Source organism: Gouania willdenowi, chromosome 3 (genome assembly GCF_900634775.1).
Source record: "Gouania willdenowi chromosome 3, fGouWil2.1, whole genome shotgun sequence".
NCBI classification, from domain to species: Eukaryota; Metazoa; Chordata; class Actinopteri; order Blenniiformes; family Gobiesocidae; genus Gouania; species Gouania willdenowi.
In genome coordinates this window covers 39038485-39055804 of record NC_041046.1, presented here as the reverse complement: position 1 = coordinate 39055804, position 17320 = coordinate 39038485, and the positions used below count along the sequence as shown (strand labels likewise).

General features: G+C 38.1%; 2 protein-coding genes across 2 annotated transcripts; one reads left to right on the top strand and one right to left on the bottom strand.

Annotated features, from left to right (window-relative positions):
• Positions 1-388: 388 nt before the first annotated feature.
• Positions 389-4805, bottom strand: LOC114480265 (membrane progestin receptor beta-like). Its single transcript, XM_028474243.1, has 5 exons — positions 4521-4805; positions 3832-3944; positions 2876-3032; positions 2596-2811; positions 389-700 (listed from the first exon to the last, which is right to left on the bottom strand). The coding sequence occupies exons 1-5, from the start codon at positions 4803-4805 to the stop codon at positions 389-391; spliced, it is 1083 nt and encodes a 360-aa protein (XP_028330044.1).
• A 10517-nt stretch (positions 4806-15322) lies between these two features.
• LOC114480259 (interleukin-17F-like) lies at positions 15323-16681 on the top strand. Its single transcript, XM_028474231.1, has 2 exons — positions 15323-15492; positions 16435-16681. The coding sequence occupies exons 1-2, from the start codon at positions 15323-15325 to the stop codon at positions 16679-16681; spliced, it is 417 nt and encodes a 138-aa protein (XP_028330032.1).
• The last annotated feature ends 639 nt before the right edge of the window (positions 16682-17320 follow it).

Genomic DNA, 17320 nt, shown 5'->3' with positions numbered 1-17320 from the left:
TGAAAATCTAAAAAACGTGTGTGAAAATCTTTAAAAACACAAGAAAAAAAAACTAAAAAAAAAACTTGAACATTATACAACATGTGAAAATCAGAAAAAAACGTTAAAATCTAAAAATAACAACGTGAAAATTTAAAAAAAACAGGTGAAAACCTAAAAAATACGTGAAAAATCTAAAAAACGTGAAAATCTGATAGATACATGTGAAAATCTAAAAAAAAACATGAATATCTAAAAATACTTGAAAATTTAAAAAATAAACGTGAAAATTGTGGATATACTGTATTTGTGAATATTTTTGTGACAAATCTCTCCCCATGGTGACAGACTACCTAAAAGAACAGTTCAGTAGTATTTTCTCTAATACTCTATAGACCACAGTCCTCTTCTACCGCTGCTCCTTCTCCAGCTCCGCTCGAGCTCGGCTCCTCATGGCGAGCGCAGTCATTGAACAGCACACCATCGGGCAAAAGAAGGAGATACAGGTCAGCAGGAGATGCTGCTCTCCCATCTGCCTCACCAGCGCTGGTCGACGCCACAGGAAGTCATGGAACAGCGCCTCCTGCTGGACCAGTGTGCAGAGCGAGCGCAGTGCATGGTAGACATGATGGCTGTTGCCCGCGAGGTCGTAGTGGCCCGGTGCGAAACACTCGGGTACAGGAAAGCAGAAGAAGAAGGTTGACAGCAAGAACAGCACCACCTGATGGAGAAACAACCTTTAAAGTGATTTTATTTCATTTATTTGTTTGTTTCGGAAAGAAAAACAATTAAAAAGGAACAAAGATTCAAAATAATATATACGATATACAGTATACCCATTTCTTAATTAAACAATTTTTACCATATTGCTGCCGTTTGTTTGTACTTCTAGAAATACACAATTACTAAACAGAATAGGAAAAAACTGACAAAATATTGATCAGTAACTTAAGATATAAAAAAATACATTGCAAAATACCAACAATAGTAATAAATTTACATATGAGGACAAGACAAGCCATAGATGTAATAGGCCTATTTGTCACATTAAGCCCATCCACACTGTATTGTAACCAGACCAGAACTTCATTTTGCCAATAATTTAAGAAGAAATAATATCTAAAACCAGCATTCCCAATCACATAATGTGGTTTCAATGTGTGTCTAGTATTATAGTATAGTAGTAATACTGGGTAATGTTGATCATTTATTGGCCCAGAAAAGGACGAGACAAAAACTCACCAATGAAACATGGCACATACACACAAACCAACCTTCTATAGGTGATGACTGTCTGAGTTTGACACGTACATAAGCAACTAAAAACAGGCAATCAGTGTTGGGAGTAACGCATTTCAAAAGTAACGCAATTACAGTAATGTATTACTTTTTGCTGGAACGCTGTAAAGTAACGCATTACTAATAACATTTCGGTAATACTGTACCTGTTACAAATCTCAGTAACGTGCGTTACAACGCATTTTAACCTGAGATGTGAAAAACAGCACCAGTAACTTGAAGAAACACCTGGACCGGTGCCACGCTAACACCCAGTTGACAGAGAGAGATGCAGGCGCGGCGAAGAGAAAGAGAGCAGAGGACGAAAGTGAGAAAAAGTGTCAGACAAAGCAGCAGAAATGAAGTTTCTCTCGGTCTGCCGTGCTACTAGAACCAAGAGAAGTGAGGAGACTGGTGGCAGAGTATGTGATGGAGGATATGCAGCCTCTGTTAACAGTGGAATCACCGGCTTTTAAAAAGCTTGTCAGCAAAATCCCCACCAACACCAGCAATGACAAGGTAAGCTAACGTTGTCATAGAGAGTGGTTCTATACCGTACAGTATGGTCATACAGGCAGCTATCTAGCATGTTATTATCACAAACAGCGACTTAACGCTAATGTATATACCGGTAGGGCTTATAGTTTTCTGGCACCGTGCCGTATGGCTGAGACTGAGACTCATACAGATCAGATTCCTGCTCTTAAATGTACGCCGTCATCAATTTGACTGGTGGTCATGTTATCTCGTGACTGGCTTGTATCGAGCGCTCATATAAAATAGTGTTACAGTTTTACTGGTCACCATGTCAGCAGCAGTAAAAAACAGTGCACTGAAAAAGAGAATAAAAGAATAGAAACAAAAAGAAAGAGATTGTGCGTCTTAAGTCTATAGATTACATTCTAGTTGTTTCTAGCTCTATTGTGTTTCACACGAATAGGTCTGAACTTTAATTATTTATCATAACTTACCAGACTTTAACTTTGTCTGCTTTTGTGATTCTGATGGTAATTGTTACTTATTGTATTGTGCCATGAGCCTTCACTGTGCCTATTATAGTTATTAGTAGCCTACACAGTCATTATGCTATACCACATCACCCTCCACTGGATATATAATCAGCTGCAATAAACTGTATCTTAGCATTTTAGAATGCTAGTCAAACTTCTGTGGTTATTTTGGTGAAAGTAACTCAAAAGTAACTCAAAAGTAATGTAACGCATTACAATTTAGAGACAGTAATATTGTAATGTAACTAATTACTTTTGAATGACAGTAGCTACTAATATGTAATTAATTACATTTTGAAATGAACTTGCCCAACACTGCGGGCAATACCTGGAAGAAGTGCAGCATCAATGCAGGTCCGTTGCTCCACCTGTAGATAGTGAGGCGGCGGACAAATGGACCCATAATCACCAGGAAAGCCACGCCCATCGGGAAAAGGCGACAGATCCTTCTGTGAATTGCAAACTTGCTGCGCAAAGTAAGCTTTGTGTAACAACACAAGGCACAGGAGAGCCAGGACAGGATGGCAGTGAGTGGCAGATACACCTGTGACCATCAGGAAACCATTAAACCAACCAGTCAGTATCAACAAATGTGTACAGTCACCAACCTGTCCCAGCATGCTTTGCGTCCATATGGCGTCCACACTATACAGACTCAGAGCGAGAGCACAGCCGTACTGGTAGACAGCCGCGCTCACGCTGTGTAGGAAGAACAGGAAGTAATGCATCTCCTCAGAACGGCAGTGGAGGACGTTGGCGGCGGCGCTACAGGAGGCAAGGAAGGACTTTATTATGTACACCTGATCAATTATTCAACGCCAACTGCTAATCAGCCAATCACATGGCAGCAACTTATTGTACTCAAGCATGTAGACATGGTCAAGAGCAGTGGTTCTCAATCTTTTTCTCTCAAGTACCCCCTTTCTCTTATTTCTGAATCCAAGTACCCCCTTTGTCCGACTGCAATATTTTGCTTAGAAAACTATTTAAAAACTGCTATAGATCATAATGATGGAATGAACGAGTGATTACACACATTTTAAAGAATCTAATTTTGTAAATAAGTGGAATGAAACTGTATTTAGTGCAGTGGTTCCCAACCTTTTTTCGACCGTGACCCCATTTTGATATGAAGAATTTCTGGCGACCTTAAATATTTTTTTTTCTAGAATTAGTTATTGATCATTTAATCTCAGATTTTACTGCATTTTAGTTGAACTAGTGAAAGTAAAGAAATACAGTGGTTTAAGATTCTGTGTTGTTTTAATTAAAAAAAAAAAAAAAAGAAGAATTACAAAATTTAAAATTTTTTTTTTAAGTTTTCTGTTGAAATTTTTTTCTGTTGAAAAACACAGATTTAGTGGCCCCTGAATAGATTTATTTCTATAGTTGTTATCATTTCCGGTCATCTCGCAGGGTGGGACCAAGACTGACTTTTTTTGTAAATTTTCCACTCTCTTTCTGTCAAGTACCCCCTGTAGTGCCATTGCGTACCCCTAGAGGTACACATACCCCCATTTGAGAAACACTGGTCAAGACAACCTGTCGAAGTGACTGTTGTCACCTGCAGCTCAGGTCAGCAATGGCAGAGATAAAGTAGAGCACCAGCGGCAGCGAGGTGGGGTCCACAGATAAACCTTGACCTTCGGGACCCTCCAGACGAAAACCCAACAAACCCTGTGGAGGTCAAAGGTCAGACAGCTGGAGGTCAAGGGGGAGGAAGGTGTAACTGTGGCTGTGTTTGAATATGTCACACTCTGTAGTACTATACACGACAAGCGTAATGAGTATGTGTCTACTATATTGATGAGCGTTCCCACTGAAGTATACTTTCCCAAGATGCATTTTGACTTTACTACGAGAAAAACCTGAAGCACGCTGAGGCTAAATATCTGACTTTTGAAATGAGAAAGTGACCAAGTAGAATATCAACATGTGCTCATTTGATCCATAAAACTCGCAGAAACACATTTCATTCCAACATTTTGGAGATTTTTGGAGACCCGTCGTTGTGCTACTGACAAGACTTCCTGTGTCCCAGGACGATTTTACGTTCTGCTTGCAATGCATCATGGGAAGGTTGACTAGTGTGCATACAGTGCATACTTAAAAAAATGTATTGATATCGTATACATACTATATACTCAATCTTTTCATACTATTTATAGTGAATGCACTACATACTAATTTTGATGTCAAACTTAGTATGAGTGGTACGTTAGAATGCCATTTTGAACACAGCCTGTGTCGTACCCCGCCTCTGAGGAAGGCAAACCCTGTGAACCTCAGCAGCAGGGCGAGGGCGGCCAGCAGGAGGCTCCACGTGGTCAGCGTCTGGTTGTGAATCTGCAGCAGGCTGAGAACGCAGCAGCGCCATGGCAACCCCAACGGGCGATACCCCGACAAGATGAAGTGCTCCCGAAGAAGAGGAGGGACGTCCAGGTCTGAGACAGTCGGTGGGAGGGATGGGAGGACGCTGTCCAGCAGGGGGCGGCAGACATAGCTTAGGGAAGGAAGGGCGAAGGTCACTTGAGGCATGATGGCATGAAAGTTGATCTGAAGCACAGTTCATGTAAGAAGGAGGAGAAGAGATGGAGATCATTCTAAGAGATTGAACTGAGACTCCAAACCCTAAAGAACATGAAGATACATTAGTGACAGTTTTGGGCAAGGCAAGGCAAATGTCTTTGTATGGCACATATCATTCACGAGGCAATTCTATGTGTTTTATATGATTGAAAAGTGCAACAGAATGGAGAGAATTTGGCTGGAAGAACATTATAAGGTTTTTTATTAGACCCCATATCAAAACTTAGCAGCTCAAAAGCCATCAACATTGCTTTGTGGCAGTATGAATGCCAACCATTCCCATGTATTTTGGACTTGTCTCAATGTCAGACCCTTCTGAGTAAACATCGCGTAAGTAATAGATGAAATTTTTGGCTATGTGAAATCCAATGTCTCCCAATCTATGTACCTTGGACTACTATCATATTCAGCTATACCATCTGAGGATTTGTACCTCATACGAAATTATGTTGATGGCCAGCAAAAAAACCATTACAAGAAACTGGCTGAAAAGTCTCACTTTGACTTTGCCAAAATGGGAAGAAATAATGGAAAAAAATCACTCACTTCATAAAACTGAACTCTGCTAATTTTGATCAGAAATGGAAGAAATGGACAATCTATAACACCCAAGTGTGAATGGCAATCTTTGTAATAATAATAATAATACCCTGTGGTTTTGTTCAGTTTTGTTTGATATTATTTGTAAACTGCATAAATAAAAAGTAAAAAAAAAACAGTTTAGAAATCATAGGCAACATTAAAATCAGCCGTAAACACATTAAATCAATAATATGATTAAAAATCTCCCTCTTCATCATTACGCAGTAGAGAAAAACCGAGCCTTTAACTTGGATGTAAAAAGAGAGGATGTTAATGGTGTGCTCAGCAGTGCCCCTACAGGAAGGCAGAGGTAGGTTTAAATGGAATTCTGACGACTTAAGATAGTCGTACCAAAATATAATCACAAAGAATTTTAAAGAAAACAAGAGCAAAATCCTCCGTCAAGTGCCAAATCTTCTCTTTGCCAGATATTAGCAGTTATCTGCATCAGTGATCCTGATCATGGTACTGATCGTTCCACTTTAAAGGCTTGGAAGAAATGTATATCAGCATAAATAACCATACAGTAGGTCTAAATGTATGTGCACCCTCTTTAAAAAAAACTGTTTAAATGGATAAAACTCACCTCCAACAGACAGAAAGTAAAAAAATAAATAAAGGGTTCCTCATGGAAAGCTGGAGGATCTGCTTCTGCTCCCTGGACGTTAGTCTGAGTCAGCTCTACATATTGACAACACACAATGTGGTTTTGTGTTTGGATAATTAGAGCTGATATCAGGCTGAATGTGTTTCTGTCTGTTTACATCATGAGACCAGTTTAGAAGGAAAACACCCACGTCCTTCACTGCTAAGCTCAATTTAAAGTGAGTTTGTAATATAGGTTTTTTTTTTTCCGAAAAAAAAAAAAAAAAAAAGTCTAACACTGATTATAAGCTGAAAATGTTCTCAAAGTCATTGCGTTTTTAGTTTCTTCACTAATAAAATAAATTGTTATTTCACTGATTACTTTTAATGTGTTACAGTGGAAAGGTAAAGTTTTTGATCCTTTTAATGCATTTTTTGCTGCATTACTCCCATTTCTGCCACTTCTCCATCAAATTCCAATGTGTTTTCCGCACGTTTTTCCACTTTCAAAACGTTATTAAACCCTTTCCACCTAATGTTGCATATGTTGACCCATTATTGTCACTTTTATCCTCTTTTTCACCATATTTCATGCTTTTTTTTTGCCAGTTTAACCACATTCACGATTTGTCATGCCCATTATTTGCCAGTTTAAGCAAATTGTTCCATTTTAAATGACATCACCCCAACCCCCCTCCCCCCATTTTTGTCACTTTTAAGCCAACATTGACATTTTCAACCCTTTTTATCACTTTTTTTGTCTGTTTTTGACCACTCAAATTTATTTTGACCAATTTCTGTGGTTTTTAAAACTCCATTTCACCACCTTTTCCACCATTTTTGGTCACTTTTTAACCCATTATTATGATTAAAACAAGGATTTACATCTTTCCGATAACTATATACTATGGTGCAAATAATGATATATTTATTGGATAACAGTGGATATTATTCAGATCATTGAATATATGTGGTTATCACAGATTCATAGAACAATGAACCATCATTTTGCTGACTTTATGGATGGGCCCCAAAAATCTCTCCCCTTTATTCCCCCTTATAGATGGCTCTGTCTCCACATGACTGTTGACAGTGGGGGTCTCCGACCCCTGGAACCTTTATTTTGCGGCTGAAAAAGTTTAGAACTGTTCTATAGCCCAGAGCTCACAGTAAACATGGTGATGCTGCTTTTAGTTGTTATGCTGCAAAGAAGTGGAACAAACTGCAGCAGAGCTGAAGTCAGCATCTAATGTGAACATCTTTAAATCAAAGTTAAAGGCACTTTTTTTCTCTCCAGCATATGATTGAGAGAGAGATTTTTTGTCATGTTGTTGATGTCATGATGATTTTACTGATGATTTTAATTGATTTTACTGATGATTTTAATTGATTTTACTGATGATTTTAAATGTTCTTATTGATTTTAAACAATTGAATGTTTTATCATGTAAAGCACATTGAGTTGCCTTGAGTATGAAATGCGCTATACAAATAAATTTGCCTTGCCTTGCCTATAGGAGGATGAAAGAAATATCAAGGTTGATGGTTTTACAGTATTACCCTTTTTATATGTTGCATAATACAATATGGGATCCAAGACTTAAAAACAACCAGAAACTAGTTTAAAATAATAATAATAATAATAATAATAATAATAATAATTTACCACCCAAATCGTCACATTATCCCCACATGTATGATATTCATTGTATGCGTGTTGAACGACAGCTTTATTTACCTGCATTTACAGTACATACATTTAGACAGAATTTTTTATAAAAAATGTATAATTTTTAAAAGTTACAAGATAAAAAAAATGAACAGCACATTTTTGAGTATGACAAAATTGACAAATGTAACAAAATGCATTAAAAAAACCCCAAAGATTTAAAAGAGTTAATTCTACATCACTCAAAGTTAAAAAATATTCCCTGTGTACTTTTTACATTGCAGTGCTTAGAAATAGACTTTTTTTTCCAATCACTCTCACAAAGTGCAGCATTATTTTCAATTATAACTGCTAAACAGTGTCACATTCAAGGTCTGTCTGGATTTCTTAGCGCCTGTGAACAGTGTTTTTATGTGTTTTTTTTTAGCCTTTCTGTGTTCACACATTTGTTCTTCCTGTTTCCATTAATGACACCCAGCGAGCTTATTTGGCCTGGCCACGCCCCCTCAACGTGACCTCACAGTGGTTGTGGTTTTGTTGGCCTTAGCGGATGAGGCTTCTAATCATCAGTTTTATCTCTGACCTGGTTTGGAGAGAAGGAACATGAGAGCAGTAATCCGATCACAGCCAACGGTTTACTGGCAGAAGAGTCAGCAGTTGCCGGGAAAAATAAAAATAAAAAAATTAATTATAGACTTTAATTAACTAATATTAATTGATCTAATTAATCGCAGAACAATATTTGACACGAGAAGCAAAATATGTAATTTATTATTTTCATCATCAAGTGCTAACAAAATATGAATAAAGAATATTATGATCGCATTGTTCACAAAACACAAACTTATATATATGTAAGCTATATTCTTGGTTTTCCAGATTTTTTTGAAACTTTCTAAAACAAATGTGTTTTTGTGCAATCAAATAAAAAACAGCACTTTGTACAGAACATTCCAGATAAGTTGAAACTGAACATAGCAAAACAATTGGCATGAAATTAATTCAGTATAAAATAGTTTTGCTTTCTACAAAGCAGCTCATAAGTTGGGTCAAACAACACTATCTGCTTCTAGCCCCGCCCACATCCTCTACCATCGAGACTGGTCGATTGTCCACTGCAATCATTTATCCAGTGACTTTGTTCATTTGTCAGTCATGGACTTCATTCATTTTGGCTCTGAACCCTGTCATCTTGTCCAGTGTGGATTGGCAACGCTGCCTGCTCGGAGAACATTGCAGCTAGCACTGTCAGAGTGTCCGTGCTAACTGCAACATGTTTAGCATTGAGGTGGTAGCGGAGGCTAGAAGAGCTCCGGTCATCGTTAAACTTTTTCTTGCACAATGTGGGCTTTTGTTTTCCATCCGTTGTTATTAGAAACTAAAATTAACGCCCACGAAACACAGCAACGACTTCTCCTTTGGTTCTCTCGTTTCATGTATTGTAGTCTGTGCATCGTATTATGGGTGTACTTGCAATTGTGACAGGAGAAAAGTTCTGCGCTGTTTGGAGTGAAAAAAAAATCTTAGTGCGTTATTTTTCTGTAAATAATTCATCGCAATTAATGCGTTAAAGCCCTAGCCGTAGAGTAACTAAATAAAATAACGGTTGGATAAGAGGTAAAAACAAAAAATCTGTCCTCTTCGTTAAAATGTTGATTCCTCACATCTGTCCAATATCAGTCGATAGAACGTATTGTTTTTTATTTGATGTTATTTTCAGGGTCTTCTAATTTCTTTTTTCAATGATTTCATTAAATTGTAGAATATTCTTTTTTTGTTGAGACCCAAAGTGCATTACAGGAACCATTATTCATTCACACCAGCCGTACCAGTGCTGGCAAGTTACCACTGGTATGGCTACCACTTGTCTTGGTCTCGCTGCATTCTGGTCTCTGGCAAGCCTTGCCTCAGATAGTATAGAGTACAACACTAATTGGTAGATAATGTTTCATCTTAATTGTTGTTGGATGGTCGCTCCAAGGACATTGTTGCAGATAAACTTACCAAAGCAATGACTCTTGTCACATCCTGGCTGCAGGAGAACTGCCTGCAGCTAAATACTTCAAAAACTGTAGGTATGTTTTTCAGTAAAACCAATAGAGCCCCATCTAATCCTGACATACTAGTTGCTGGAGAAAAATTACAAATTGCAAATCAATACAAATACCTTGGGTTTGTAATAGATTCTCACCTCTCCTTTAAAGCCCATATTGACAAATTATGTAAAAATATCAAGTTTAATCTGGCAAATTTCCGCTCAATCTGAAATGAAATGTCAACCGAAGCTGCAATAATTTTCTACATTCCATGATTTTCAGCCACTTTAACTATTGCCTAACAAGTTGGTCTCAGGCAAGTCAGAGTGCAAAAGACCTTTGGAAACATTATACAAACAAGCCATTAAAGTCTTGGATAGAAATTCAAGGCACTATCATCACTGTGCAATCCTAAAAAAGTACAACCTTTTAAATTGGGACAGTCTCCATAGATTTGCAGATCTGAGTCTATATACAAAATAACACATGATTTGGCCCCAGCTCCTCTGGCAGAGGTCATCAGCCAAAGAAATAGCTCTGAGCGCGTCACTCGAGGCTCTGTAAGAGGCGATTGTGTCATCCCTCTGCGCAGGAGTGCTTTCAGTCGCTCGACCTGGTCAGTTAGGGACGCTGCTGAGTGGAACTCAATACCTGAGGAGGTTAAACAGCTAACCACTTACAAGGCCTTTACAAAAAAATGTGTCTCATTAACATGTACGTCTGCCAACATTAAAAGTCGAGCATGTTGCGCTGCATTGTATTTTATTAGATAACGTAGCCTTTTGAACATGTGGTTTTTGTGTGTTTTAATATTGTAACAGGTACTGTTATTGTTGTTATTGACTTGTAAATGTATTGTCATGCTTGTATTTTAATGCCTTTTTACATCTTGATCAGGGGACTACAGATGAAAAATAGCCTTCTGGCTAATTCTGGCTTTTTCAACCATGTTTGTTCATGTGTTATATGAAATTGCACTGTCCCCTTTCAAATAAACCAATCTAATGTATGCATTTTTACCGAAGTTCAAATCTAAAGTTGTTTAGATGTGAACAGCTTGTGCTTCAGTGGAGGTCCACTCTCTTTTTCATTGATTTTTGTCCTTGGTTAGAACAATCTGAAAGTCTCTGAGGTGTGATGGTTGAATCAAAAAAGGTCATTTGTAATGGTTTTGCTCCTGGATGTGGTTTTCTGAAGAGTCTTTCCGTAGCCACATAAAAAACCCTTGAAAGAGCCACATCAGCCCCTCTGAGGTGTTTCCAGTCACCGCAGTCGATCCCTCTTCAACTCACCAGGGATTCTGTGACTGTGTCTCTGTGCTAAAAGTACCAGCTGATCACACCACTGATAAAACAAGCATTCAAACCAGGTCAGGTTGGCACCGACTGCGTAAGCTGCACCAAAGGTGATGGAGGTGATGAAGTAATGATTAGGCAGAAAGCTGCAGTGTGGTGAGTTATGACTGTAAACCAGGTCAAAGCCTGCAAAACACAACTGGTGCAGTTCAATCAGAGAAGAAAAAAACCCAGAGTGACTCTGGAGCTTCTCTGTGACCAACAGCGCGCAAAGATTAGGAGTTTCTCTGCTTGGATCATCAAAGAGTGACATCAAGATATTGTAAGAAAAAAAAACCACAAAACAAACGATGCAGACACAGTTCCATAACGTTTCCTCATTCTAGGTTCTTAGAACAGAAAACATCACGGAACACTATTTATATCACCAGACGTGTAAATAGTACTGATATATTCTACTTAAGTAGAAGTACTATTACTTCATTGAAATTATACTCAAGTACAAGTACAAGTAAGTCATACATAAATACTCAAGTGCAAGTAAAAGTAGCTCAATGAAATAGTACTCAAGGTAAAAGTTAATAGTTACTTTCACCCCCCCACATTTATTTTTGGTAATAATTATTGCCATGGGTCCCTTGCATACAGTAAAACATTTCATGTATAACTTTAAAAGGAAATAGATGAAATCTTGCACAGTTGGAACTTTATTGTTATATGAATACATATCCATCCATCCATTGTCTGACCTACTTGTTCCTTTTTTCAGGTTGCGGGGTATAACATATATATATATATATATATATAATTTTTTGTAGTCTCACACTGTCCATTGATCATTTTAAAACAAATAAAACAATAAGTTACTCAGTAACAGTTGGGTTCAGAAATGTGGGTTGTGTTCAAATTACTGATTTAGAAATATACAAAAAAAAAAGTACAAGTACAGTACAAAAGTAACTCAATTACAGTTACGCGAGTAGCTTGTATAAGTATAAGTAATTTATCTATAAAGCTCTTTTTGCAGATAAAATCACAAAGTGCTGTACAGACCTGTGGTGAAAATACAAGTGCAACATCATAATAGAATAATAAAATATGGGTGCATATATATCATAAGAGCAGCGTCATAGAAGGATTAAAAAAAAAAAGTAAAGTCCAGTTAACTAAAAGCTTTTCTGAAAAGTGTAGTCTTCAACAGTTTCTTAAAAGTGACCACACAGTTGAGCTCCCTGAGAGACTGGTGCAGGCGATTCCAGAGTCTGGGGGCCATAGCCTGGAACGCCAGGTCTCCTCTGGTTTTAAATTTAGTTTTTGGGATCTTTAGGAGACCCTGACCTGAAAGACCGAAGGCATCGCCCTGAAGAGTAGGGGCACAACAAGTCCGAGATATATTGAGGGGCCTGATTATGTAACGCTCGGAAAGTAAGAAGTAAGATTTTGTACTTATTTGAAACTTAACTGAGAGCCACTGCAGAGTAGAAAGAATGGGGGTGATGTGGGATGTTCTGGGAGCACCGGTATTAAAAGTCTGGCAGCAGCGTTCTGTACGATCTGGAGTCTGTTTAGGGTTGACTTATTAAAACAAGTGAAAACAGAATTAAAATCATCAATACGTGATGATATAAATGCGTGTATGACCAGTTTGAGATCTGATTTTGATAACAAATCTGTATTCTCATGTGGTAAAAACAGTTTTTAGTCAGTTGATGACAGCGACCATCCAAAGACATTGCTTGATCAAACACAACCCCAAGGTTTCTGAGGCCTTGTATTGCTGTACATATGTTTTCCAACCATGTTGCAATGGGTTCAGTCCAATTATAACACAATTCACTGCACTATGCATCCTGTTACTGGATCATCAGTTTGTCTGTCCTGGAGTTACAGACATTATTCTTATATCAACAGAGGAGGCGCTGAACTCACAAATGAAATAGTGGCATATTTTATTTTGATGAAAAAAAAACATAATTAACAATAGCACTCAGAGAGTGCAAACCTCCACCAGGTACCAAAATCCTCATTGCCAGATATTGCCAGTTATCTGATTAGTGACCCTGATCATGGGTACCAAGATCATTTACGCATTCATCATGAAATGTGCAATCCGGATCCGAACAAACCAAGATATGAAATAAAATGTTAGGGATTTATTGATTTTTCTAAACTGATCCAGAATCCAGTATATTGATTCAGCTCCACTCCAAAATGTAATGGAATTTTTCACTGCCTAAAATTCCAGGTTCAAATGTTGTCAAAATCGGTTTAGTACTTTAACGTTAACGTGCTAACAGACACACAAACAAATGGCAGCGAAAATTTTACCAAATTGTTGGAGGTAATCATACATTGATTTTTTAAAACACATGCTACTTTTGATCTCCTCGAATGAGGCGGCAGACTTAGCTTTGAGGGTCCCTAGTGGCTCATGGGGCTCTTTGCAATTGCATAATTCGCTTATAGCCAGAAACGCCTATGGGTAAATGTGCTGTCTTGCTTTGAGACTGAGAAGGTTTTACATTTTTAAAATATGAAGAAGGTTTCTAATTTGAGACGATAAGTTATCGGTTCAGCTTCACTATTGGAAAGACAATTATTCATTTTTGAAAAACAAAAAAAAAAAAAAAAAAAATCTCACAGAATTACGTAAAATTACAGAAATGAGTGGGACATGAAAACCCCACACCACAAGGACACCACGTCTCAGCTATATAAAATTCAAAGGACTATCACTGAGTATGATTAGATAATGCAGAGGTGGAGGTGACCCTGAGACATCTGCCACCTTAACCTCAGAGTGAAACTGGGTCAAGGAGCAGGTTTCGTCATTGGATTTGGATTCCTGTGGTTCAGAAGAAGATGAAAGGCTCTCTGACAGGAAGTCCACGCACGATGACAACATCGCAGAGGGTCTGAATGCAGATAAAAGCCTGGAGTTCGACTGAAGGAAAACAACACTGGCTGACAACTTTACCTGAACCTCCAGCTGAGCCCAGGGTGCCTGTGCGTGCACGACATAAGTCCAAACAACCAACAGGGGCGACACAAACATCTGGATTTAACGGAGACGACAACATGATCAGAAGAACAAACTCTGTGGAATGACGGTAAGAACACAAACTCACAATGACACACAAACGTCACACACATCAACTTTAAAATACACAAACAGATCCCTAAAGCTTTTCTAGAACGGTTTGAGATAAATGTGAGACAAATGTTATTGTTTTTTGGCGAGGAAAGTTAATGGTTTGATTCCTCCAACACTGCGCTATGGCTGAATATTTTCTAGGATGTTCTCCTGAATGTGAATCTTTAGATTTCATCATAAACTAAGTAGTGTTTTCTTAAAAATTGATATACTGTTATAAAAAATAAATAAAATAAATCAAAATAAAAATGTATAACAGCTTTGCTACTTTGTGTTGCCTAATGTAATCGTAGATGTTTTAAGTGCAAGCTGTAGATGTAAATATAAGTAAAACATTATAGGCCTAAGCTCAGGGTCACGGGGTCAGATGCCATCTCCGCTCTGTGCAGCGGTGGACTGGCCATCGGGCATACTGGAGTATAGTCCCGGTGGACCGCGACCAGAAGTGGGGCAGGTCCCATCCGCTACTTGTTTTTTTTTTTTTTTTGATGAGCTGAGTGGAGGCAGACATGTAACAAGTGACTAAAAATGGTCCAAAAGTGGCAAAAACATGGCAAGAAAAGAGTGTAAAATGGGCCAAAATCAGTCAAGAGTGGCAATTGGCAAATTGGCAAATAAAGAGGAACCAGGTGGTATGTAATGGAAAAGGGAGCTTAAATGGACAAAATGTGGCAAACAATAGTGAAAAAGGCAAAGATGTGGAACAAAAAGAGGCAAAATAGAGGGAAAAAAAGTGGTATTTATTGGGCAAAAGTAGCTTATTTGGATAAAAAGTGACCAAAAAAATTAGAGACTGGACAAAAGTTGGATTAAAGTGTCAAGAAAAATTCACAAAATGGACGCATTATAGGAAAAATTGGGTATTTATTAGCAAAATGTAGCTAAAGTCTGAAAAAGTGTCAAAGGAAATAGGTAAAAAGGGGTTAAAAAGTTCCCCCCTTTTAAGGTTTTCTGTGGGAATAATATTTAAAATTAAGACATAAAGAGCCACATGTTGAGCATCAGTGACATAATAGCTTCTACATGGTGTCACTGATAATGTAGTGGGCTGGTCTGGACACAAAATGCCAGGACTGGCTCTGTGTGAACAGTTTGAGTGACCTCAGAGCCATCCTTGTCTTTAGGTCATCTGTGCTGCGGTAGTGATGATGGTGGTGATGATGATGTCAGAAGTAACGGCGATGCCCAAAGAGATGGTGAAACAGGTGTCAAAGGACGTCCAGACATTCCCACTGCACATTGATCCCACCGCCTTCAGCCCAGCCCCGAGCATGCGCCCGCTGCACAATTCCTCCATCTCTCCGTGGACGTACGAGTGAGTGGTCAAAGGTTTTCATTACAGTTTTTCCAAAATTAACTCGAAAAAATACAATTATCAATATAATGTACATTATATACAAATATTTTAAAGAGTAACTAAACCCAAAAACTGTTTTTCTGCTTAATACAAATGTATCTGGGTATAAAGTAGTGCTGTTGATTGATCCTGGTCCAACTCTCAACATTTTAGTCAAAGTATTTCAATTTGTCATATTTAGTTGTAAAATGGGTTGAAACCCGGCTATTACAATAGAGCTGTGGTTTAGGCTGAGAACAAGATCATATGACATTTTGGGACCATCTTGCATCACAAACAAGCACTGTTAACCCCGCCCCTTTTATAAAAACTAGCACCTATGGGCTCTACAATCTGTGGTGAGTAGTTTGGACTGAGAGAAGAGTGAATAGATAGGTACTGTATATTGAATAATGAGTAGCTAGTTAGCATAGCATAGATTGTTCTTTGGAGATTTTGTAGTGTAGAGTGGGCGTGTCTTAACTGCTCCAGAAGCCCCGCCCATGATTAAGGCATTTATTTTAGTTTAATTTAGTTACTCTTTAAGTGCTATAAAGTGTGTAGTATAAGTTTTCAGTGAAATGATCCCAGACTTTTGAGACTTTAGGTTGGTTCTTCTTCTGTTGCACAATTCTTCATCACAATGATTCTTCTGATTTTATCAAAAAATTTACAACATTAAATGACGCATTGATGCAATTTTTTTGAGTCAAAATGATCAATTATGTTACTAATAATGTTTCCTTTATTGTATATGTTACACACGTGGTTGGCCCAAATCTTGAGACGGTCTATATATTTGATTCAATGTTTTCTTTGGCCCCCCTATCAAGAATTATTGCCAGGGAGGGCCAAAGATCACATGATGTGCTGGTTATCACATGCAGTCGGGTCGTGACCTTGTTCTGTCCTGGCCCACAGCTTCTCTCATGACGACAACTGCTTCCCTCCGGTGCTGTCCGAGGCTCGCTGTCTGCTCAAAGGCTGCCTAGATGCAAACGGGCACGAGGACCAAAGCCTGCACTCACAACCCTTAATGCAACAGGGGCTGCTGCTGCGTCGTATCACAGCGCCGGAAGGTGGAAACCAAAATCACTTCCGCCTGGAGTCCCGCCTCTACGCCGTGGGCTGTGTGTGCGTCAGACCGGACGTCGTGACTCAGGAGTGAAATATGAGCAGACAGGAAGTCACCTGACAGGTCACGACCTCTACATGGTTTGAATTCTGTAAAAAAAAAAAATTCAAGAATGTTCACTTAATTGACTCTTTAGGAAATGTAAAACTATTTATTATTAACTAACTTATTAAGTTAAATTAAATTATTACAACTTGTTAAAATGATCAGCCTTGATGTTTTCCTTTTAATCCATTATTTTATTCCTTTTTGAAACAAATCAAACAAAGAAGTTACAAACTTTATTTAATAAACATTTGTTATCAACTCCTCTGTCCTGCTACATAAAGGCTCATTTAAAAAAAAAAAATAAAAAAAAAAACTCAAAGTTTTCCCACAGTTTAAGCAAAAATGAGTGTCGAATTTTTAAATATTTGAAAACTATTATAACTACGACTTCACTTAATTTACTTATAAGCTGTGCCGGGGTTGGGGTCAATTACATTTTTCAATTACAATTACGTCTGTAATTATCCATGTTCAATTACAACTCAATTATGATTACGGTGACCAGCATTTTTACAATTACAATTAAAATTACAATTATTATTGAAACTAAGCCTTGCAATGGAATTTCTCCTGTTAGCAGGGCAAAGGGGGAGGGGCTGAACCAGTTTAATGTGTGGTCTGACT